Source organism: Trachypithecus francoisi, unplaced genomic scaffold (assembly GCF_009764315.1).
Source record: "Trachypithecus francoisi isolate TF-2019V2 unplaced genomic scaffold, Tfra_2.0 Lachesis_group17, whole genome shotgun sequence".
NCBI classification, from domain to species: Eukaryota; Metazoa; Chordata; class Mammalia; order Primates; family Cercopithecidae; genus Trachypithecus; species Trachypithecus francoisi.
The window spans coordinates 68,981,658-69,008,057 of NW_022681462.1; the positions used below are offsets into that span (position 1 = coordinate 68,981,658).

At 36.4% G+C, this 26,400-nt stretch overlaps 1 protein-coding gene across 3 annotated transcripts in view; it reads left to right on the forward strand.

The window, feature by feature from the left end:
- SOS1 (SOS Ras/Rac guanine nucleotide exchange factor 1) overlaps positions 1 to 26,400 on the forward strand; it is a 151,130-nt gene that overhangs the window by 118,946 nt on the left and 5,784 nt on the right. For 2 of the 3 annotated variants that reach the window (XM_033175942.1, XM_033175944.1), the window contains exons 14-22: positions 916 to 1,138; positions 2,576 to 2,695; positions 6,031 to 6,193; positions 6,698 to 6,815; positions 15,713 to 15,885; positions 16,100 to 16,216; positions 17,813 to 18,077; positions 24,106 to 24,150; positions 25,831 to 25,949. In XM_033175942.1, the coding sequence (XP_033031833.1) occupies positions 916 to 1,138; positions 2,576 to 2,695; positions 6,031 to 6,193; positions 6,698 to 6,815; positions 15,713 to 15,885; positions 16,100 to 16,216; positions 17,813 to 18,077; positions 24,106 to 24,150; positions 25,831 to 25,949 (1,343 nt within the window). The remainder of the gene's footprint in view (positions 1 to 915; positions 1,139 to 2,575; positions 2,696 to 6,030; positions 6,194 to 6,697; positions 6,816 to 15,712; positions 15,886 to 16,099; positions 16,217 to 17,812; positions 18,078 to 24,105; positions 24,151 to 25,830; positions 25,950 to 26,400) is intronic. The other variant, XM_033175943.1, reaches the window with a different exon arrangement.

The window sequence follows — 26,400 nt, forward strand, 5'->3', positions numbered from 1 at the left end:
TTTTCATTTAGTGAATCAATTTACTGATTATTTTAGAGTTGGTTAAGCCAAGTCTTCATACATATCCCAAAGTATGAGGGCATTTGGGAATTAGGTTGTGCCATTATAACACCACTGATGGAGGTCGAGTGGGCCACAGGTGAATAGAGAGAATCAGAGAGGAAGCAGAGTGGATTAAATTGAGAGTTTGTGTCTAACACTACCACTAATCAGATACGTGACTTTGGGCAAAATCACTTAGATTCTTTAGACTTCAGTTTTCTTATCAATAACATAAGGAGCTAGGTTTGTTGATCTCCAAGGTTTTCCTTCTAGTTTTAAAGATTGTATGAGTGTATAGCTCTAAGGATGTTTTAGACAAACTTATTTTTATTTCCTTTATATGCTCTAAATGATAATCAGAAAATAGTTAAATAATAGTACTTCAAATGTACAATACAAAACAGAGCCACATCAAAACTCACACTAAAAATGAAGGAATCAGTCCTCTGGCATTGATATTTATTGGTTTATAAAATGCAATGTGAATTAGATTAATAGTGTGTATAATCTATCCTTATAAATCTTGTGATTTACATAAGATATACCTTTTGGAGGATTATAAAATAATACATTAAACTGAAGATCAGAACAATAGGGGTGGACAATCTCTACAAATTAAGTACTTTCTAATTTTATTTGGAAAAGATCTGGAAGAACACGTACCAGGCTACTAACAGTAGTTACCCATGTGGAGAAGAATAAGATTAGGATGGGGGCTGGGAAATGGAAAAGGGGAACTTGCATTTTTCATTTTGATCATTTGAACTTTTTATAGCAAAGATACGTTCAGGTATCATCTGTGTGATTTTAAACCATTTAAAAAATATTAAATAAAGAATATTTAAATGTTATTTAAAATATAATGTATTGCAGGTAAAGCAATGAAAAAATGGGTTGAATCCATCACTAAAATAATCCAAAGGAAAAAAATTGCAAGAGACAATGGACCAGGTCATAATATTACATTTCAGAGTTCACCTCCCACAGTTGAGTGGCATATAAGCAGACCTGGGCACATAGAGACTTTCGACCTGCTCACCTTACACCCAATAGAAATTGCTCGACAACTCACTTTACTTGAATCAGATCTATACCGGTATGTACTTTAACATTCAAGCTGAAAAATCATTTCAAAAGAGTGAATTTTTAAAATGAAATACTTATTTCTGCCTTACAGGGTTGTCCTAAGACTTAACTGAAATCATACATGAAGTGTCTAGTAATGAGGCCAGGCAGGCAGTTCCTGTTTTTTCACCCCCTTGGTCCCTCCAGCTGAATTTACACCTTCTGTCTTTCTGTGGTCACCCCTAGTTGGTAAGGCTAGGTTCAAATCCTGGCTTTACTAATTGCTGACCCTGGGCAACTTTAATCTCCTTGTGTAGCTTTATCCTTCTGCCCCTTATTTTCCTCAAGAGTAAAATGGGGCTACTGATAGTACGTACTCCTGGGGCTGTTTTGAGGTTTGAAAGTCAATGTATATACATTACCTAGCACAAAGTAAGGGCTCAATAAATGTTAGCTACTGCTTTATTGTGAACTTATAGCCATTATAGTCTTTTTTAGTTTATCATACTACATTGATATAATTATCTCAAAAATGTCCTTCTGATTTTAAATGGGGATTATTTAGAATCTTAAACTAAATTATTCATTTTTTAATAGCTAAATGAGAAAATGAGCTAAATTTATAGATCTCCCACTAAAAATCATATTTCTGAAAATTACAGTATTAGAATCTATTTTGTTTATTTCCTAGGACCCTTTTGTGGTAGGTTTTTTTTCCTCTCCTCCTTTAGACCAAAAAAAAAAAGATGTATGAATTGCATTGATTACTGTACCCTCTTTGAACTGATTTATAACAGATATCATTACTTAAATGTCTACTTTGTCACCCTAATTTATTAATAATGTTTATAAATGCTAGGAGAGATATTATGGAGGAGTCTCAACCTTGCCCAAAGCAAAATGCTACTATAAAGCAACACTAAAAGTACACAGGTATTTCCATAAAAATTGTTTTTAAAAACAGTTTTTAAAGGCCGGGCGTTGTGGCTCACTCTTGTAATCCCAGCACTTTGGGAGGCCAAGGCAGGTGGATCACCCAAGGTCAGGAGTTTGAGACCAGCCTGGCCAACATGGTGAAACCTTGTCTCTACTAAAAATACAAAAAATTAGCCAGGCGTAGTGACGGGCGCCTGTAATCCCAGCTACCCGAGAGGCTCAGGCAGGAGAGTCACTTGAACCCGGGAGGTGGAGGTTGCAGTGAGCCAAGATTGTGCCATTGCACTCCATCCTGGACAACAAGAGTGGAACTCCATCTCAAAAAAAAAAAAAAAAAGAAGTTTTAAAAAATCCATAAGGAAATATGCATAATTATACTTTTTTGTTATACCTTGTTTTCGCAAATCTTTCTGTTGGTGTAAGAGGAAAGTTCGTATGAGAGTTTAGTTTTTATCTATCTCCTTTACTTAATAAAACAGTGTCTATATTAGAGGAAAAAGTGTCATGTAGAATTATGTATTGATGATTTTAGAGCTGTACAGCCATCAGAATTAGTTGGAAGTGTGTGGACAAAAGAAGACAAAGAAATTAACTCTCCGAATCTTCTGAAAATGATTCGACATACCACCAACCTCACTCTGTGGTTTGAGAAGTAAGTATTCCTAGCATTCTTATATTTTATAGCTGTTAGCTATATTATGAATTTCAATGCAATTTTGTTTTTGTTTTTGTTTTTGAGAGGGAGTTTTGCTCTGTCACATAGGCTGCAGTGCAGTGGCACAACATCGGCCCACTGAAACCTCCACCAGGCTCAAGCGATCCTCCCACCTCAGCCTCCAGAGTAGCCAGGATTACAAGTGTGTGATACTACACTCACCTAATTTTTCTTTTTTTTTGAGACAGAGTCTGGCTCTGTTGCCCAGGCTGGAGTGCAGTGCATGATCTCAGCTCACTGAAACCTCTGCCTTCTAGGTTCAAGCAATTCTCAGGCCTCAGCCTCCTGAGTAGCTGGAACTACAGACGTGTACCACCACACCCAGCTAATTTTTGTATTTTTAGTAGAGACGGGGTTTCACCATGTTGCCAGGCTGGTCTTGAACTCCTGACCTCAAGTGATCCACCCATCTTGGCCTCCCAAAGTGCTAGGATTACAGGCATGAGCCATTGCTCCTGACCAATGCAGTTTTATTTCTGTAGGTCTCATGTCTTTTTCCTCTGTTCCTCCTTTATTTAGTGAGTGTTTTTCATTCAACGAAAATGACAATATTTTTCATTAGAAAACGTTGAATGTTTTTCTAATGTAGCATTTTAGTTTCACTATATTTTCATTAACTTTTTTTGAGGTTCTTTTAATGGTTGCTTGGTTGCCTTAGAGTTTACCATACACATTTTGGCAGAATCAGCTTCAGACTTACAGTAGCTTCATACCAGTGATATATAGAAATATTACTCCTATGTAGCTCTATTCCCTTTCTCCCTTTTTTGTGGTACTGTTACACATATTACATCTTATTAATGATGCAAATCGAACAATACATTGTTACAGTTATTACTTTGCCATTTGTCATCATCATCTCAGACCATTAAAGATTTGCTCTCACCTCCTTTGTGTATTATTGGCAACATATTACACATATATTACATTTCTATGTTATAAACTCAACAATGTGTTTATATTATTTTAAGTCAGTTATGAGAAGAAATGAGAAAAAAATACGCATTTACAAAATGTCTTTAATAATTACACAATTACCTTTACTGGTGATCTTTGTGTGGATTCGAATTACCATCTGGGATCACTTGCTTTTCAGCCTGAAGAATTTCCTTTAGTATTTCTTCTGGAGGGTCAGCTAGCAACAGATTCTCTCAGTTTTTGTTTATCTGGGAAAATCTGTATTTTACCTTCGTTTTTGAACAATACCTCTATCTTCAAGTTAATACTTTTTTTTCAGTTCAAATATACTATTGAGCTTTTCCAGTAAGTTTTTTATTTCAGTTATTGTACTTTTTAATTCCAGAATTTCCATTTGGTTCCTTTTTATAGTTTCTATCTCTAATTATATCCTCTCTTTGATGCGCATTGTCATCAATACCTTCCCTTCTTTTTCATGCTTTCCTTTAATTCTGTAACTGTATTCATAATGGCTACTTAGAAATCTTTTTTGTTATTGTTGTTAAATCTGACATTTGGTTGCTCTCACAGGCAGTTTCTGTTCCTTCCCCCGCCCGGCTGTTCATTCCCTCCCCCTCAGCCCCCCCGACACCCCGCTGTAACAGTCATACTTTCCTATTTCTTTGCATACCTCATCTGTTTTTGTTGGAAACCTGACATTTCAGGTAATACATTGCAGCAACTCTGAGTGCTGTCCTCATTCCCCAACCCCCTTTCCAGGGATTCTTATTGCGTGGCAGTGGTACTGGAAAGATCCATCCACTCCTTCCCAGACCACACACACCCAGCTATGAAACTCCACAATTTGCCAGCTGATTGCTCTGATGTTTTCAACAATTTCCTGGTGGCATAAATGCTATACAAAATAATGCAATCAGATTGTGGCTCCTTTGAAGGAATGGTTTTCTGAGATTTCTGTTTGATACTTGTTCTGACCCCAGGAGGGCTTCTCTCAGTTGTCTTATTTCCTAGTTCTCCCCTGCATACTACTCTGCCTACAGTCTAGGGTGTATCTTCATTAGATCCACAAATCTCTTCCCCATTGCCTTTCACCACAATTTCCTCTGTTCTTAAGGGCACCATTAAATTTAAACTACTTTATACTTTGTTGCAAATGACGAGATTAGGGAGCTATCTGTTTGAAACAGGGCTCTGAGGCTTGGGATAATGGCAAGCTTTTCTCTGAGTGACACTTCTGCCCTAGGAGCCGAGTGCTTGGTTGAGCAGGTAGAGTGGCAAACGATGGTACTATAGCCTGAGATCTCCTTACCTGCCTCTTCTGGCATGGAACCACGCCTTCAGGAACCAGAGGAAGGGCTCTTTTCTCAGTATTCTCAAAATATCATACCCAAGGTAGAGTCTCCGTTCCATAAATGGAAGTTGGGCAAGGAAGGGTCTTCCCACTTCTCAGCTGCACTCAACTGGGACTTGGCCTCAGCAACAGGCAGCAGGGACAGGATGAGAAAACTAAAGTCTTGCTCCTGCACCTCACTGGGAGCTAGGTGTTCTTGACTGCAGGAATCTGGAGTAGATGCTCAGTTCGCCCTCACTGAGAAGGGAGGGGCCAGTCTTGGTTCAAATACCACAGACTGTCTCCCCCTCTCTTACCAAATTTTTGTAGATTTTCCTGAATAGATGTTTCTTTTGCCATTTGCTCTCAGGGCCATTACTAGAGACTTTAAATGTGTGTGTGTACATGTGCGTGTGTGTACATATGCATGTGTGTGTGTGTGTGTGTTTTAATAATTTTTACCAGTTTCACTCAGTGAAACTCCTCATACTATCATACCACAAGTCCAGAATCTCAATGCAATTATATATTAGGTTGGTGCAAAATAATTGTGGCTTTTGCCATTACATTTAATACTGTTCCTAGAAATGCAGGAAACATAGGAACAGAGCTGTTCCTAGAAATGTATGCAGCCAATTATATATGAAAGAAAGAAATTGAGCATTAATCACTAATTCTTGAATTCTACTAGAATACACCTACATCACAAAGACCTCACAAAGACTTACATACATACCACAAGACGGTAGCCTCACCAGTTAATTCTAATGCTAATAGAGGATGCACCAAATACAGTAGGAAAATGATTGTTTGACTGTACCAGTCTAGAAAAAAGAAAGAGCAGTATGCCTGACTGGAGGCACTGCCTTTCTTCTATCAGTCACCCTGAATGTGTCTTCTCTATAGTAGTTATACTATAGCCACCCGTCCCCCACTCTCTACATTATTTTATTTACTAAATTCTTTATAACTTTATTGGAAAAACTCTAGAACCTTTAGTTCACTTTTTTTTTTTAATTCCCAGATGTATTGTAGAAACTGAAAATTTAGAAGAAAGAGTAGCTGTGGTGAGTCGAATAATTGAGATTCTACAAGTCTTTCAAGAGTTGAACAACTTTAATGGTGTCCTTGAGGTTGTCAGTGCTATGAATTCCTCACCTGTTTACAGACTAGACCACACATTTGAGGTAGGTTTCTACATGTGTTTTTAAAATGAACTTTCATTCCCTATTATAAACATCAGATTTTTAACAATTATTATCTTTAATTTTTAAATGTTTCATTTGTCTTTTCAGGAGATTAAAAGACTGAATTATCTAAGTTTTGTAATGAATTGGTTGCTTTTTAAAAATTAAGCATTCCTATTAAAATGTATTCACAGGTCCCAGCCTAAGGTAGAAGAAGAAAAAACTTTTGGCACTGAATTTGTAAGATAATGTAAATTAAATGTTCACATAATTTTGTAAGGAATGACATGATAAACTAGATCTCTCTCTCACACACACACACACACACACTTTTAAGTTTATACTGAGGTCTATGAAGACAATTTATTTGAAGCAGTGTTACAGTCATAAAATCAAATTGATACTGTTGTATTTGGGCCTTTCTGTTAGCCTAGCTTTTTTTTTTTGACAAGACCTTTGTTCCTATTGTAAACTTATGCCTCCTATTTTTTTTTTTCCTTATAGCAAATACCAAGTCGCCAGAAGAAAATTTTAGAAGAAGCTCATGAATTGAGTGAAGATCACTATAAGAAATATTTGGCAAAACTCAGGTCTATTAATCCACCATGTGTGCCTTTCTTTGGTAAGTATTTCTGAATTTTTATTGCATTTCTGGATAAAACACTTATTTCATTAAATGACTGAATAATTACATGGGTAATATGCCAGCAGAAAATACTTGTCTGACCAATATTTAGCACCTGAAACCCTTTAGAATTTTTCTCATTAAGACTTAAGGTCAAGTCTAATATACATTTCATTTTCTATTTTCATCTTAGGCAGCCATTAGATATTATATAATACTTGTGTTTTTATATTTATAACAGCCTTTTAATTGAATTTTAATAAACTAAATACAGCAGAGGCATATTTATAACCATTTTTGTAAACAGTTTCACATGGCTAAAAATCATAGTGTGCCTGCTGTGTCTTTGGGCCCACACCTCTGGCATATCAGAATTTTAATTCTCTTCATCCTCTCTTATTTTTCCCCATCTGCATCAGAGGAAGGAAGTACCTTTTCCTTCCTTGTTAGGACTGAATCTACCACCTGAATCTCCCTTTCTGTAGGTTCCTCTACCTTTTTCCATTCTTTATTTCCTGTATTTTCATGTATTCAATATGTCTTTCCTACTCTTGTCTTTTTTCTGCCTGAGTATATATATGCCCTGATGTGCCTTCTTTTGAATGCTTATAGAAATTATGGTCTTTCTCTAGTCTCTTTAGTATGTGCTATAGTTTCTTCTAGCCTTTTCCTCATCTATATCTTTTTTTTTATATAGTTTCAAATTCCACTGCATATAACAGTGTTATATCCTGATACTTTTAATATCTTTTCCCACATTTTATTGTTTGGCCTTTATAGCAACCATTTTTGTATTTACTTCTAATCTTTTTGCTGTGCACATGGTATATAATTGTAATTGTATCATGTGCATATTAAGGTTATTCACGTACCATATCTTATTTTTTTGTATTTTATTAAATAATCTTAATTATTTATAATGGCTGCATAATAATCCATAAAATTGGACAATTTGTTTAACCATTACCCTGTGATTGGACACATTGTTTCCAGCTTTTTTGCTTTCCAAATAATTTTCTGATTCAGATTTTCATTTATACTATTTTTCTGTATTTGAAAATATCTTCTTGAGATAGATAACCAGAGGAGGAATTACAGTAGTGCTCCCATCTCCGTGGTTTCACTTTCCACGGTTTCAGTTATGCATGGTCAACTGTGGTCTAAACACATGAGATATTTTGAAGACCACATTCATGTAACTTTTATTACAATAGATTGTTATAATTGTTCCATTTTATTAGCTATTTTTAATCTTACTGTGCCTAATTTATAAATTAAGCTCATAGGAATGTATGTATGTGTATATGCATGTATAGGGTTTGCTACTATCCATAGTTTCAGGTATCCACTGGGGATCTTATCACCTTTGGATAAGGGAGGGACTACTATACATAGGTCAAAAGGTGTCCATCTTTAAACTGTTGATATGTATTTTTAAGTTGCTTTCTGAAAGGTTGCCATGAGAAGTGTATGACATTTATGCTGTCATCAAGTGTATGACAAAGGAAATTTCATCCCATGGTTTCCAATTTTGGATACTCCTTTTTTTTTTTTTTTTCATTTCTGTTATTACAACTACTAAGCTATTTGTTGCAATAATTTCCATTCTTTGATGACTGTGGAGATTTTTTTTTCAAACATTTCTTCAATATTTGCATTGCCTCTTGTCCGTGTCCTTTTTTGTATCTCCTGCAAACAGTCTGCCTTGTACTTTTTATTCATTGACATGTATTAGTTTTAAATTCTACCATCTGTCCTTTCTCATTCTGGTTTCTATTGTTTCTAACCTTAGAAAGTTCATATAATCTAGTAATTTAATAATCATATTTTCCTCTAGCTTTTTTATGACTTTCAAAATTATATTTAACTCTAATATCAAACTGAAGTATCTTTGATATCTTATGAAATACTCAAATTTATTTCCCCACCCAAATTATTTATTTGTTAATCCAGGTTTATTGAATGATTCTTCTTTTTCCCTGTTTACATATGGGACCTCCTTCCTTTTTTGTTGTTGTTTTTTGAGACAGAGTCTTGCTTTGTCACCCAGGTTGGAGTGCAGTAGCTGGCTGGGCTCACTGCAAGCTCCACCTCCCGGGTTCACGCCATTCTCCTGCCTCAGCCTCTGAGTAGCTGGGACTGCAGGCACCTGCCACCACGCCCAAGTAATTTTGTTTTGTATTTTTAGTCGAGACAGGGTTTCACCGTGTTAGCCAGGATGGTCTTGATCTCCTGACCTCACGATCCGCCCACCTCGGCCTCCCAAAGTGCTGGGATTACAGGCTTGAGCCACTGCACCCGGCCAGGGACCTCTTTCTTTAATATGTATTGTATCTCACTGACTTCCTATACCCCTGCCACAGTTTTAAGGATTGTCACTTTATAATCAGTGATTCTCAGCAGGGGGCAGTTTTTGCCCCCCTGGGGAACATTTAGCAATGCCTGGAGACAATTTTTTTTAATTGTCCTAATTGGGGTGGTGCTACAGGCATCTAGTGGGTAGAGGATAGAGATATTGCTAACATACCGCAATGCACAGGACACTTCCCCACAGCCAATAAGTATCCAGTCCAAGAAGTCAGTGGTGCTGAGACAGAGAAACCCTGCTTTATATAGTGTTTTCACAGATCTTTATAAAGAGTTGGTTCTTCAGGGTTTCTTCAGTCCTTTTTTTTTTTTGGCCAATTTTGCCTGTTTATTTTTCCAAATGAACTTTATAAGTTTGGGTGGGGGGAGATGACCCCAAATGTAACTGGAACAATCTATTAATTAATTTCTAAAGACCATTTATTATATTTAGCATTTCCCCTTATTATTTTTCCTGGGTATTTTTGGTTTGAATGGTATTCATTCAGTTACCTTTAACTCCAAGAATTTTTAATTTCCTTGGGTTTTCTAAATATTTAATCATGTTTACAAAATATAATACAGTGTCTCTTCCTTGGACCTGATTTCTGTGTTATGCCTTACATAACTGGTCATTAACTTCCCAAACAAAGCTTTAAAAATAATGGCAGAAATAAGCAGCTTGTTTTAAACTCAGTTTAGCAGGGATAAAGTGTAATTTTACTACTTGCTCGATTAGATGGTTTTTATCCTTTTAAGAAAGCATCATTCTTGCTACAGAATTGCTTCATTTCATTATTTTAAAAATACTAGCCTTCAATTTATATCTACAAACATTTTTTTAATTCTATTTGTAATATATCTTTCTCATTTCTGTTTTTACTTATTTGCTTTAATTTACTTTTTTCTTCAAAAAGATAAGGTCTCTATCTGCTGCTTTTATGAGGTTTAAAAAAAGTCATTATTAATTCCTAGTTTTCCTGAGGACTTTTCCCCTACCTCTTCTTTTTTTTTCCTTTTTTGAGACAGGGTCTCACTCTATCACCCAGGCTGGAGAGTACAGTGGCACCATCTTGGCTCACTGCATCCTCCAGCTCATGGACTCAAGCAGTCGTCCCGTCTCAGTCCCCCAAGTGGGAGGAACTACAGGCACAAACCACTATGCCTGGCTAATTTTTTTATTTTTTGTAGACACAGGGTTTCACCAGGTTGCCCAGGCTGGTCTCGAACTCATGAGCTCAAGAGATCCACTCGCCTTGGCCTCCCAAAGTTCTAGGATTACAGGTGTGAGCCACCATGCCCAGCCTGACCCTCTACATTCTTGATAAAAATACTGAGTTCATAGATTTTTCTCTTCCTGGTAAAATATTAAAGCCTTTATGTTTTTGCTTAAATATGTTGACTATGTTACCAGTTCATTCAAGGGGAACTGGTAAGGCTCTGGATATATCTGACGTTATATTATTCAATCTCTCAGCGTATATTTCTTGAATACCTACTAAGTACCAGGACTACATTAGGTGCTTAGAAAATTGAAAAATACAGTCACTATGCTCACCTAGCCTATAGTCAGGCTACTCATGATGTCCTGTGGTCTCTGGTACAGAGCCATGAAAAGAAACCTCAGGACCCATTCACTGACTCACTATTTGGCCCCTACTCCTCTGTCATCCTAATGGCGGGTATTTATTCATACAAGCTGAAACTGTCCAAAGTCTTCTCTCAGATCTTTATAAACTTAACAGATCTTCATAACATGTTCTCTTTTTTTTTTTTTTTTTTTTTTTTTGAGCCAGAGTCTCACTTTTATTGCCCAGGCTAGAGTGCAGTGGCGCCATCTCGGCTCACTACCACCTCTGCCTCCCAGGTTCAAGCGATTCTCCTGCCTCAGCCTTCCATGTAGCTGGGATTACAGGCACCCACCACCACGCCCACCACCACGCCTGGCTAATTTTTGTATTTTTACTAGAGATGAGGTTTCACCATGTTGGTCAGGCTGGCCAGGCTGGTCTCAAACTCCTGACCTCAGGTGATCCACCCGCCTCAGCCTCCCAAAGTGCTGGGATTACAGGTGTGAGCCACTGCACCCAGCCATAACATGTTTTTAAGTGAAGGAAGGAAGTGTCAGACCTACTTTAGAGTATGATTTCATAAGGGATTTTAAAGTGAGCTGTGTGATTTATTGAGTGAATACAAACATGTAGGTAGTTTGATAGGCACACAAAGTTTAATAGGTACAGCCTATCTGCCAGCCTTCATACACCTTTCTTCTTGCTCTGAGCTTCTGCTCCTTTAAGGTAGTTTATCTACAACTGACCCTGGTCAGTTTTGGTGCCCTGTCTTTGCTGTTCTTAAGCTAAAAGTTATCAGTCTCTGGAGTTAGCCTTTTGTACAGTTCTGACCCAGTGGGTAAAGCCAGATGTTATTGCTGCTTCTGAATTCCATCCTGTCTATATGGTAGTTTATAGAAACTCCTTCCAGATTCTTTTCCTAAATTCTGGATACTGGTTTTCAAACCCCTTCTTTGGGGGAGGGTCAGAGATAGTACCTGATACTTCCTCTATTATTTTAAAAGCATTATTCCCATCTTTTGCTGGCAGTACCACCATTTACAGTATAAAAGTAGGGCAGTTACTCCTTCCAACGCTCTGCCAGATGTTTCAGGTCTATAACACAGTTTTTCTCCATAAACTAAAATATTCTGATAGGTAGAATGGATAGGTGGGCTAAGAAATGAATTTTTTCAGCCGGGTGCAGTGGCTCACGCCTATAATCCCAGCACTTTGAGAGGTTGAGGTGAGTGAATTGCTTGGGGCCAGGAGTTCGAGACCAGCCTGGCCAACATGGCAAAACCCCATCTCTACTAAAAATACAAAAGTTAGCCAGGCATGGTGGTACAATTCCTGTAGTCCCAGCTACTCAGGAGGCAGAAGCAGAAGAATTGCTTGAACCCAGGAGGCAGAGGTTGCAGTGAGCCAAGATCACACCACTGTACTCCAGCCTGGGTGATGAGGCGAGACTCTGTCTCAAAAATAGAATTTTTTCTAAGGTAAAAGGATGTACCTTAATCAGATTTGTCATCAAACATCCAAGCCTTTAGCATTGACTTTGCCCTTTGCTTTTACACAGCTCTGATCTTGTGTCCTCCTTCCGTTATGTGTAAATTTGCTTTGTCTCCATTCTTGCTTTCCAGCTATTTTAGAATTGATTCTCATATCCCGGCCTATCTATTAAATGCCTCTCTTCTATTTTGAAATAATATACTTCTTCATTCAGTCAAAAACATTTGTTGAATGCCCCTATGTGTTATGCCCAGGGCTACATGCTAAGCATAGACAAATAAGATACAGTTCCATAGTTTCTGCTCCCTTGAAAGAGCACAGAAGTTAAGTCACAGCACTGTGTAGTAAGTATAACACTGTATTGCAGAAAAGTTTAGATTGAAGTGTGGACAAATGCTATAGAAGCCTAGAATCCTAAGCAGCTTTGTCCTGGGAAGGATGGGAAAGACAACAGCAAAAAGGTGAAACGTCAGCCTTTTTCTTTGTCATAATGCTGTTTTCCCTTTTCCCTAGAAGAGCTGCCTCCAGAGGTAGGGTATGTTAAATGATGTATTGAAGTACAGGAATAACTAGACTTTCTATTTATCTGTTTTTAAAACATGAAAAAAAACCCTAAGCTTTACTAGTATATAATTCTCAGGTTTATGTTATACATACATACATATATGCTATGTTTTTATTAAACTATATATGTGTATATAAGGAGAAAGCGAGGATATGTGCTTAAATATTTTTTACTGATGCAGCGTAAGATCAAAGTTGGGACACCACTGCTGTGATCATTTGTTCTTTTAGCTAGCCATCAGTTAGGCATAAAATAATTTCCAAATTTCACCCCGAACAGTACCAAAGTGCTACTTATAAGCATTTTCACAACTTCATTCAAGTGTGCTTTCAAGAACAAAGCTGTGAGTCTTCATTCCCACTGCCCCCGTTTCCTCCCCAAACCAGTTAATCAGTTCTTGGGGAGTCTACCTCTTAAATATTTATCCACTCCCAGTTATCCCCATAGATACTAGGGCAGCCATCATCTCACCAGGACTATTGTTAGCCTACTAACTGCTCTTAACTCCTTCCAACCCATCTGGCTTCATAGTACAACTATAGTAATCCTTCTAGAATGCAAACAAAGATCCTTATAATTCCCTAATTATCTCCTAGATAAAAGTTAAGCTATTTAACAAAAGGCACTTCATGACCCAGTCCAAGTGCTAATACCTAAAACTCTTCACAGATGGGCCATCAGTTTGTGACCAAGGTTGATTTGGGCTGCCACTGAAATGCATACTCTTACGGACATGTTTGTCAGACTGAACACTGAGCTGAGTGGATCATGCAGCTTGTGTAGAGGAGAGTACAAATGGCTGAAAGTAAAAGCCAAATGACAGGCAGATGTGAAAATAAAAAAGCCTGTGCTTACTAGAACATACAGTCACTTTGTCTTATGAATGTATCATCAGGCATAGCCTAGGTGCTGAGAAATAACCAAGTAACTAACGCACTTAATAACTGGATCCTTTTAAAAACCAAACGGGCATTGATGTCAGTTAGATTTCATTATTGCTGATCTGTTCAATATTGATTTGGATCCTTTTATCTTTCCAAGGATGTGGCCAAAGATTTCTGTGGTATGCCTCTACCACAAAAGCATTTAGAAGTACAAACCCAGCCCTTGCCTATGTCTATCCTCATACCCTGCCACTCTTTCTCTACCCCACACACCAAACCCCTATGGTCTAGCCATACTAAAGAGCAAATTATCTCTATATATGTCTTTCAAGCAAGCTTCATCATGAATCAGTGCCTTTATACACATTGCTGCTTTGCTTAGACTGCTCTTCTATCTTATTCTACTCATTACACTTCTCATTTTTTGAGACTTATTCTAAGCATTATCTCATCTGTGATGCTTTTTCTAATTCTCCCAGCTCAAGACAGAATGCCTCCTTTTTGCTCTCATAGCATCTTATGCATTACTACTAATATAGCACCTCCTAGTATGTAGCACTTAGCAGATTATACTGTAGTAGCCAACAGTTCAAAGCTCTGGATCCCTGAGGTCAGGAACTTCTTAAGCACTGGACTGCTGGAGGTCTTCCTCATCTTTGTACCTGCAGTACCTAATGCAGGACTTGGCTTACAGCAGAGAGTCCCCACACGTGTGGGGAGTGAACGAACTCAGATATTCACACTCCTTTTTTCTCCCCAAAGCGTCATAATCAGTACTTTAGGGGAAAAGGTAGAAGCATAATATTAGGGCAAGATGCAACAACAGCATCAACAATCACAACCATGGCTAATGAATACTTAACTTTTGTCAGGCTCTATTCTAAGCTCATACGTATATTCACTCATTTGTTTCTCACAGCAACCCTCCTGTCCTCACTTTACAGATGAGAAAAACTGAGGCACAGAGAGACTAATTAAGCAATTTGCACAAGATCACACACACAGGCTGATCGCGGTGACTCAACCCTGTAATCCCAGCACTTTGGGAGGCCAAGGTGGGTGGATCACCTGAGGTCAGGAGTTCGAGACCAGCCTGGCCAAAATGGTGAAACCCCATCTCTACTAAAAATACAAAAATTAGCTGGGTGTGGTGGCACATGCCTGTAATCCCAGCTACTCGGGAGGCTGAGACAGGAGAATCACTTGAACCCAGGAAGCGGAGATTGCAGTGAACCAAGATCGTGCCATTGCACTCTAGCCTGGGAGACAGAGTGAGACTCCATCTCAAAAAATATAAAATATAAAATATAAAAAAGTACTAATAAGATCACACACAAAGAAAGCAGCAGAACTGGTTCCAGAGCCTTTATGCTAGAAGAGAAAGTGCCTGTTATTTTGTTCATTCTCCTCCTCGTCCAGTGTACGACTGTAGTGATGGGGAAACAGGAAATCAATTACCAGGTTGCCACTAAGTCTAGAAACTATTAAAGACCAGAATTTACATAAATTGTATGCAGTCCTGCATTTGACAGGCTTGCAAAACCTTCCACATTTCCATGAGTAAGCCTGTCCAAATAGTACTACTTCTCAATTGCAAATCATAACAACCTCTTGTGGGGCCATCAGAGCTGACTAAGCAGAAGCCATGATCCTCTGAATTTAGTATTTTTCCTGTTTGCCAGAAATTGTGTGTCATTAGTGACGAAGTTATTCTTAAAGTTCCTTTAATAAAACTGATTTATATCAAATAACAATGGTTTGGAGGGGGTGTGTCAGATTGATTATTCTTCCTAACAAATCTATTAATTTTATTAAACTTGGCCTCCCTCTCTTTTTCTTGGATGTTTATAAAATTTAAGTCTTTCACAGATACTTTGTCTTAAGCTGCTGTTTTTCATATCATGGAAATCTGAGCCTTGATTCTTTTGTTATGGCAATTGAGATGGTACAGTGTAATATACCCACAATTAATGAAACAGGAAAAAAAACTTGCATTTTCCTTCTTTATCCTTGAAATCATTCCATTATATCTTCTAGGAATTTATCTCACTAATATCTTGAAAACAGAAGAAGGCAACCCTGAGGTCCTAAAAAGACATGGAAAAGAGCTTATAAACTTTAGCAAAAGGAGGAAAGTAGCAGAAATAACAGGAGAGATCCAGCAGTACCAAAATCAGCCTTACTGTTTACGAGTAGAATCAGATATCAAAGTAAGTTGAATTATTTAAAGATTCATACTTCTGATTAAGTTTATAAACTACCTGATAAAAGGTAGGTTTATTTTATAGGGGAGAAAAAGTAAAATAAACCTTAAAAGAAATAATTCAAATTTACTTGTATTAAATGTTTTCTTAACTTTCCATGAATTTCAAACTGAATTTACAATTTTTAATATTAATATTTTTTTCTTTGCATTTATTTTAGAGATTCTTTGAAAACTTGAATCCGATGGGAAACAGCATGGAAAAAGAATTTACAGATTATCTTTTCAACAAATCCCTAGAAATAGAACCACGAAACCCTAAGCCTCTCCCAAGATTTGTAAGCATTTGTATATTCATATTTATTTTACAGTTAAATACTTTTTTCAGTTGTCATCTACATCTGGTGATATCATTACTACCATATGTGTTATATAGATTAGTTTTCCATAAAGGTATTCAGGGATGAAGTATACATGTGATAGTTAAAAGTAATGAAAAAGTACTTAATAATTATGTCCAGGAGCATCCCACTTGTTTCCAAATAAATGAATGTTAATATTAATTTGAGTAAATCCTGGTATCAAAGATGATGAAATTGAGCAAATATTATGTAAGTTTTTAATTTTTTTACCCCAAAAAATGTTATTTAAGATTTTAAAGACAGGAAATTTAATGAATTTATACGAATTCACTTGTAACAAATATATCTACTTATGACATTTTAAAAGTAATGACTTATTACAGCTTTCAACCATGAATCATTAGCCATAAAATATCAAGTTTTGCTAACAATACTTTCTTGGGAAAATAAAGTTTCCATTGTTTCTTGTTACTTGTCAATGCCCAGCCAAATTTATGTACAGAATCACAAACTCACTGATTTGACTGTGTACTCTCTTGTTCATAAAAAAGTCAAAAGTCTGCCAGGTGCGGTGGCTCGTGCCTGTAATCCCAACACTTTGGGAAGCCGAGGTGGGTGGATCACCTGAGGTCAGGAGTTTGAGACCAACCTGGCCAACATGGTGAAAACCCTGTCTCTAATGAAGTACAAAACTTAGCCGAGCATGGTGGCGAGTGCCTACAGTCCCAGCCACTTGGGAGGCTGAGGCAGAAGAATCACTTGAACCTGGCAGGCGGAGGTTGCAGTAAGCCAAGATCGTGCCACGGCTGTCCAGCTCCAGCCTGGGAGACAGAGCAAGACTCGTCTCAAAAAAAAAGAGTCAAGAATCCTGAATTAAACATAGATGGCTTCTAAGTGACCAAGATAAATCACATGTCTTTTAATTAAAGTGTATGCAATTGCCTGACAGCAACATTTCTCAAGCCCTTGTTCAGTTTTTAATAAGCTGGATTAAAAATAGAAAATGAGAAATAGGTATATAATCTGCTCCAACGAAGCACTCTGATATAGCACTGAGAAATGAGTTTTATTGCAAGGAAAATGCAATAGAACATACATACATATACACAAATGAAAATTGGGCAATTTAATGCATTTGTAAATATCTCAAATGGTCCTGATGGGATCACTGTATTACAGAATAGGAAGGTATTATAATTCACAGTGATGATCCTGGCTTTTCAGCAAAGTTAAATTTGCTCAAAATAGTCTGTTTTAAAAACCAGGGAAATACACAATACCTTTTAGAAAAACTTCCACCCAAATATATTAAAATAACAAATACTCTAGTATTTATAGGACTAAAACTTAGTTATTTAAAGAAATGCATTCTTTAACAATTTAGATACCCAGGGCTTTAGCAAAATAGAATGTTAACGCTTTAAATTTTCTACTTTTATTTGAATAATTATGTCCTTATTAGTGAATTATGATTTTCCTATATATTAGCTGAATTTTACCAGGCACATATAGAAAAACCTTCCTTTCTACTATAGTATTTAAAGTATTGTGTTTCTTTTGATATGTCTACAGCCAAAAAAATATAGCTATCCCCTAAAATCTCCTGGTGTTCGTCCATCAAACCCAAGACCAGGTACCATGAGGCATCCCACACCTCTGCAGCAGGAGCCAAGGAAAATTAGTTATAGTAGGATCCCTGAAAGTGAAACAGAAAGTACAGCATCTGCACCAAATTCTCCAAGAACACCGTTAACACCTCCGCCTGCTTCTGGTGCTTCCAGTACCACAGATGTTTGCAGTGTATTTGATTCCGATCATTCGAGCCCTTTTCACTCAAGTAGGTGCAAAAATTCTAAGTGCATTAAGGTATTTGTTAGTATTATACATGCTAGAGGTAAAAAAGAATTTCTGTTATTTTTGTGTATGTGTGAACTTGTAGATGAGTCAAATGCCATTCAAAAGATAATATTATAAAAATACAAGACAAATTCTAAACTCCACCAACTTGAAATTTCTTAAAAATCTGCTGGAACAGCCCTCTTTAAATTTATTATACTTTAATGAAAGGCCTAGTGGTAAAATTGGCAGCTTAAATTTCATTTGAGCTTTGCAAATGCATTCCTCTTATCCAAAGGAAACTAAGATCACTCTTAAAATCTGCAAGTAATTTTAGTCCCATGTTTCAAATGCTGCCTGGCTCCAAAATTATTATACAGGCTGAATGTCCCTAATCCAAAATCCAAAATGTTCTAAAACCCAAAACTTTTTGAGTGTCAACATGACGCTCAAAGGAAATGCTCATTAGAAGATTTCAGATTTTTCGATTAGGGATGCTAAACCAGTAAGTATGATGTAATATTCTGAAATCCAAAACACTTTTGGTCCCAAGCATTTCAGATAAAGGATACTTAACATGTATTTGAATACTAGCCAGGGTACACCATCTACTCCCCACCAAATTCTTTAGTAGCTTTTAATTTTGTAATGTATCAGATTTAAGCCCTTTTTGTCTACCCAGTGGTCCCCTAATGGTATATATTGGTTGCTAATACACTGTCTATGCTTTTCAGTGCAGCAAAACAAATCTCACAGACTGCACATTACTGCTTATCCACCTCTTATTTCTAAACCAGCACTGTTCTGTAGAAACGTGTGAGCCACATGTATAACTTCAGATGTCTAGTAGCCACATTAGAAAAAGTAAAAATAACTAATACATTTTATTTAACCCAGCATATCAGAAATATTGTCATGTCAACATGAAATCAATATAAAAATTTATGATTGAGATATTTTACATTCCCTTTTTTTGTTCCAAATCTTTAAAATCCAGTGTGCATTTTACACTTACAGCACATCTCAGTTCAGACAAGCCACAATCAGATGCTCAGTAATCACGTGTGGCTAGTGGTTGCCAGACTATACAGGTCACCTTTTGAAAGGCTACCTTTTCAATCTAGATCACCATGACCATTTCCACATGCTCTTGCCGTTGACTGTCTCAGCTCAATGTGCTAATCAAGTTCCCCCTAATATTTGACATACTAGAATCTAATACTAGAGGCAGCATGACATTATTATGGGGGAGGAGGTTGAGAAGCACTAACCGCGAAGTTAGAATTTCTGGTTTGTCATCCCACTCTGCTAATTAGCTTTCTGATTTAAGATAAAATACTTTTTCTGTGCCTTCTGGGGGTCAAATTCGATTTTTAAGATTCTCTCAGTTGGAAGAAATGTAACTAAAAATATACTTAAAATAATTCTTTGGTAGTGTATTATTTCGAAATGTGGTCCAGAATCCTATTTGTTTATTCCTGTAGTATACATACATTTGTAGTTACCCAGTAGTCTTTGTTGTCTTTGGGCCATCTAAAGTATATTTGGGCTGGGCATGGTGGCTCACACCTGTAATCTCAACACTTTGGAAGGCCAAGGTGGGAAAATCACTTGAGGCCTTTGACATCAGCCTGGGCAACACAGCGAGACCCCATCTCTCCTAAAAAATAAAAAAATTAGCTGAGAGTGGTGTTGTACACCTGTAGTCCCCACTACTTGGGAGGCTGAAGTGGGAGGATCGCTTGAGCCCAAGAGTTTGAGGCTGCAGTGAGCTGTGATCATGCCACTGCACTCCAGCCTGGGCAACAGAATGAGACCGTCTCAAAATAAATGAAGTGTATTTGTCTTGAGAATACTATGACTTGGCATTATTTGGTGACTGAAAGTCATGGAGTAATTTTTTTTTTTTAATTTTATAAAATTTTTGGTAGAGATAGGGTCTCGCTGTGTTGCCAAGGCTGATCTCAAACTTCTGGCCTCAAATAAACCTCCTCTCTCAACCTTCCAAAGTGCTGGGATTATAGACGAGCCACTGTGCCCTGCCATGGAGTCATGTGACACACATAGTAAGCCATCAGATATATTTGATAAGTTCAAATAGACACCAAGTATAAAAAGATTCCCATTTATTCTCCCCAACTTGCCAACCCCCTAAATTAAGTAATGAAATGAAACCAGCACCTTTTCAGTATATCTTACTTAAAATCATTATTTATTCTGACCCATTTAACTGCAGGATTTTTTCCCTAGAGCAGACAGCTATAGGTCTATATCATTAAGGATTCTCAAATAAGTGAATTATTGAAGCCACATAAAAGCAGATCAATTGCAAATTCTACTTCTCTTTGTTTAAGTAGCTAAAAATGAAAGTGGTGGAAAAACAGTAAATGAACATATTAAATTCTCTACTAGTGCTGAATCGTTAAATGACTAGCTAAACAGCGAAGAAGAAATCATTCTAGAATGCAGTGCTCTGGATCCTGTTTTGTTATAGTTATAATAGTATTAAGTTAACAGTATTAATTTTAACAGCTAGACAGCTGGAGAAAACATTGTTTCAGGAGTTAGGCTTTGTAATCTTAGACTTGAGGGTTTTCTCAATTTTTCTCTGTTTATGATAAAGAAAAACCCTATTACTACTCCCTTTGTTTTTGGTTAAAAACTGAAAATAACTGATTTTGAAATCAAATAACAAGCATAATATAAAGCCACCCATGTGTTCTGCTCATCCCTTACTTAAAACCTGTCAGCTGCCTTTGTGTATTAAAAATCTCCTCCACGTGCTTTTGTCTTCACTTTGGCCTAATAGATCTGCGAGTGCCAGAGGATCACCCAGAGCCTCCAACTTGCTACCCACTGGTTTGCCACCAGAGTGAATACCTACTTCCTTGTTTCCCTCAGGGCCTGGCAGAAAAGAACTGCCTTGACTGCAGTCATATGTCATCCCAACATATTCTACTCAATACAAAGCAGTACAAAGTTCCATTGTTTAAGTTATTCAAATGGCAAAGTTTGACTAGAATTTTGTTTTATCAGTTATAATACTATTCTTTTTTTACTCTTATGGTTTTTTCCCAAAATAATCTACTTTTAAACCTATAATTATTCTTTCAGCCAGTATCTGCTGCATATCTTACTCCTTGCTAAACACTTACACGTCTTCATTGGGAAAGCTTGCAGTTTTACTGAGAGATTAAAAATAATCATAGTACAAAGAGATTCACACTTAAATGCTAAAAAAGTGGTGAAGACATAAATACTGGAGAGGCTTATAGAAAGATGACCTCAGAATGGGCAAGAGTGGTCATGGAAAGCGTTGTGGTAAAGACAGGGCAGAGAAGTGTCCTCATACTTAGTGCTGCCACATATATATTCAAAGCCCTGTTCCACACCTTGCCCTGGCCAGGTCCACCTTTGAGGTAATGATGACAGTTGCTGGGAAAAGAGAAAAGACCACTGGCTTACTACTTGTTTCTGCTGCTGTAATAGAGAGGAGAAAATGATGAAATGCTCTTGTTACCTTCCTGTTTGAAGATTGCCTGGTCATAAAAGGGAGTCAGAAGTCTGACTTCTCTATCTCTACCCCTTAGGGGACCCTTTAACAACAAAAAGAATGTATTACAAGTATGTCAAGCTGATACACAAGGCTTTTCCTCCTGGAAGATTGGTGTAAGGTGATGAGTTTCTAATCCCAAATTTATTTGCATTTACCAGGCTTTTGTGAGTTTAAGAAGTTGTCTATCATATCTTTTTTTTTTTTCTATAGGAAAATGCTTGTTTCTATCAAGAATGACTCCTTTATAAACTGGGGAGTATCTTTAAGAGTGGTTTCAACCCTGACTGTATAATATATATAATCTGTTGAGGAGCTTAAAAAAAATATGGGTCGGGCACAGTGGCTCAAGCCTGTAATCCCAGCACTTTGGGAGGCCGAGACGGGCGGATCACGAGGTCAGGAGATGGAGACCATCCTGGCTAACACGGTGAAACCCCGTCTCTACTAAAAAATACAAAAAACTAGCCGGGTGTGATGGTGGGCGCCTGTAGTCCCAGCTACTCGGGAGGCTGAGGCAGGAGAATGGCGTAAACCCAGGAGGCAGAGCTTGCAGTGAGCTGAGATCTGGCCACTGCACTCCAGTCTGGGTGACAGAGCGAGACTCTGTCTCAAAAAAAAAAAAAAAATGTAGGCCCAGCCCACACTAGACTGGCATTGGTACTTGGTATCAGTATATTTTAAAAACTTCTCATAGGATTCTAACGTACAGCTAAGACTGAGGACCATTTGTCATCTGGGATTATGCTTAATAAATTAGCAGTGTTTTTTAAATTAATTAGATTTCACTCCTAAGTCATTATCAGTAAATTTGCTCAGTATCTAACTGACAAGAATTTCTAGCATATATTTCTTGATTAGAGCATGTAAAATTCTAAAAGAATTTTTATAGTATTTTCCAGGCAATAAGACCAAACAACTAGTGCCCTAAATTTACCAAGTGCATAAGTCTAAGCCTGTGCTATATATATATATACTCAAAGCCAAGTTTACATCTGTGTACACAAGTGTGCATGCATATGTATAATTATTCTTTCAGAAAGACTACAATTTTAACAATCATGAGCTTTGTGTTTTGATTTTACTCCTATTCCTGTATTGTATTAAGTGTACTATCATGTTCTTGAGGCATATCTCCAGGAGATTTCTTTTCCAAGAAAAGTGGGACATACATAAGTGGGTAAACGCTAGAGCTAGATACTCATTTAATCTCTATTACATCAGATCTCTGGCTCCCTTTTACAACCAGGCAGTCTTCAATTATAGGTGGCTAACAGGGAAGAAAATCATTGGCAGAGCAACAGCTTCATGTAATTTCAGAGTACAAAAATTAATTTTAATCTTCTGAAAGGTAGTATTAGAATTAGCTGGATTGCTACACTTAGGAATCACAGGTTCCAAATAAATATCAGTATATATGGAAATTAAATAATGGAACAGATTATTTGAAATTAGGGCTGCCTAGAAAATAAGACTACTGTATCTATATAAACAAGTTAACAGAAGTCATGCCAGCTAAATCTGGAATGTGAGATTATCCTCCTTCTGACCAAATATACTTGAATAAACTTAATGTTCCAAATTATGTGAGGGATTGCCTATTGTGCAAAAAAAGAAAAAAGAAATCTGAATTTTTAAAAAATCAGCACAGTCTAGTATTATTTTAGTCTCTTGGATGTTATAACGTTATCTGTTCCATATGTTGTTAATATGAGACAGTGTAACAGAAACAACTATACTGATTTAGAATCACTATAAATCATCTAGCCTTTTGTCTCAATTTTCCTACTTCAATGCTCTTGGGGCTTTCGCTTTTGATTTTAGATTTTTTTCTCAAAATAATGAATAGTTGAAATTAGACTTTCTAAATTTAAATTTATCAGAATTTCCTATGTAAAATGAGTCTAGGCACCAAATGTTTAATGACTTTAAAAAAAAGTTTGACTATAAAAGGAAAAACCCTATATCACTTTCAAGCTTGTTTTATATCCAAAGTGCTAGTTATTTTGTGATGAGACTGTATACCCCAAGAACATTTTTGAAAGACATATAATTAGTAACTTTTTTATTTTTCAACTTATATAAAATAAATTTATTACTTGTTTCACAAGTTTGACTTTTCAAAATAAGCTTTAGTAAATGGCATATTTATATACATCCAGCTGAACTTTTTGCTTGAATTGGGTTTCTACATTTGAAAAAGTCTTTCAGTAATATAGGATTTTTTTTCATGAATGTTTTTCATTTAATAATTATGAAATCAAGTAAAGCTAAAAGGAATCTTTTAAATTCCCAATATGATACCAGTTTTTTCTTCTCAAAAGTAAGTAGTAATGAGGTTTTACTCTAAACTGTTACAGCATTCTTTCAAACTAGAATGACAATAACATTTTCATCATAATACAAATTTTTGCAGATGAGTTGAACATTATCAATGAAAGAAAAAAAATCTACTTTTTCTTGTTTCCTTTCACAGGCAATGATACCGTCTTTATCCAAGTTACACTGCCCCATGGCCCAAGTTAGTATATTTGGTTTAAGACTCATAATTCTTGCTTTGGCTTTAAAAATCAAACCGAGTGTACCCTTTCCTGCTAAACTCTTCTTGGGCCTGGCAGCATTGGTACCTTGCTTGCAACGTCCTAGAAGTGAGGCCTTCACTTGTGCTATCTTTTGATCATAAGTGATTTGCTTAAATTTATATATTTTTCATGCTTTTTATAAAACCTTGTTTCTCTCTTAAAAGAACATATTAAATAAGTGGCTTCCACATTTAACCATTTCTTTTTTCCAACTATAGAGTTCTAAATACATTTTAATGCTCAACTCTGAAAAAAAAAAGCAAGAGCATGCATGCGCGTATGGGAATGCTGGCAGCTATGCAGTTTCTAAATCACAAAATATACTTAGCCTGATGGCAGGACAGATTATAAACAACTGTTTTTGACTTTAGAAGAACTTTCTTATAATTGTAATTATTCAAAGTATAGCCTAAATACTGATAAAATAAAGTTCCATTTTAATTTTAAGGTAAACTAACAATTCACTAAATTCCACTATTTTAATTATTTTAAGCTAATTAATATTTTTTTTTGCTGTCCTTTCATACAAGTAATTTCAAAATGTATACAATGGAAAATACTAGTTACAAGCTGAATTAACTGTATATTCTTAAGAAAAAAGGTAGGTGATCAAAATGTTGATCATTTGAATAATATCAGTACACAAAGTACTCTTTAAGTTCTATATTGTTACAACATATGACAAAATAAAAAGCTTAATGCTTAAAGGGAAAAAAACTGCCAAGTATAATTTTGAATGATGGTTTTTTTTTTTACATCTTTTTTTTATAGTGGGTATAAACTAACAACTAACCTAAGTGTTGTTTTCCAAAGTGTAAATTTATATGCCTACCTTATGTTCTTGTTACCATAAATGTCTGTAAGAGAGGTTCCAATTAGTAGCTTTACTTACCTTTTTGTGCCATTTCACCAACTTATTCTTAAATCAGATTCACTAGATTTTAGTGTAATTTCTGCTTTCATTGTCAGGGCTGCCTCCATTGTCTTGAATAGTGCCATCACCGTTAAAAGTATTTGGATTTAGAGTATAATGAGCCTCTTTTTGCTTACAGGCAAAGGAGAGCCTATAACTAAACAAAATAAGGAGAGGCCCCTCACCTAGACACTATGATTCTTTCCCTTGCATCCTTTGAGAGAAATGCTAGGGAGAGACATTGGAGAGAGTGGTTAAGAGCACAAACTCTATTCCCAGGGACTATCCAGTAAGGTGGGGAAGTTCTATAAATTCTAATAAAATCAAAGAAAAAAATGAACCCAGTATAGAGTCTAAAAATTACCATTCCAAAGATTTTCAGTAGCTCACTGTCTCCCAGATGTCTAAGAATCAGACCCAATTAAAAATTTCAATAATAGAGTAACCACAGGAATGTTATTTTGTTCAGGCAAAATAACAGAATACCTTAGGCAGCTTTTTTCTAAATATTCTGCTAAAAAATGTCTGCATGCTTTTATGGCAGTTTGCTTTAATGAAATACTATTGGGTATTGGTTTATTGAACTGCTTTTGGTATTTCTACACATTACTTTTAATCATAAGCAATTTCCAGCTAAGACTTTTCAAGATAAATAAAACAAATAAAATTCCTGTGAACTTCTTCTTAAAAATTTAACATCCTACAGGATCTGCTTCTGTATCATCTATAAGTTTAACCAAAGGCACTGATGAAGTGCCTGTCCCTCCTCCTGTTCCTCCACGAAGACGACCAGAATCTGCCCCAGCAGAATCTTCACCATCTAAGGTAAAGTAAGAAATCTTGTTATGTAGAAATTAGAATCATTACAGTTACATTATAATAAACTGCTTATGTCTAGTTTAGTTCTCACTGGGATAAGTTAACATTTCAGAGTATATAGGCTTAATAGTTTAAATAAGGATTACATATAGATTTAGCATGCAGTAATGTTTCTTTTCTTCTGAAGGTAGTTTTTTGGTATGCATTCAAGATCCTTGTAAACCTAAGGCTATGGTTATTTTCAGAAAAACAAAACAAAATAAGTTTTAATCTATAAAGTAAGAGGAATTTGGTTTCAAGCAGTTCTTTAAAAACATAAAGTCCTGAAGCTTTGTATGAAGACACATTATAAGTCAAACTGTATCTTGACATATGCTAAAATTTACTTATCTGAGCCCTTAATAGTAAATCTGACATACTTTTAAATGGAGTTTTCATGAAAATTCTGGGTTTGGAA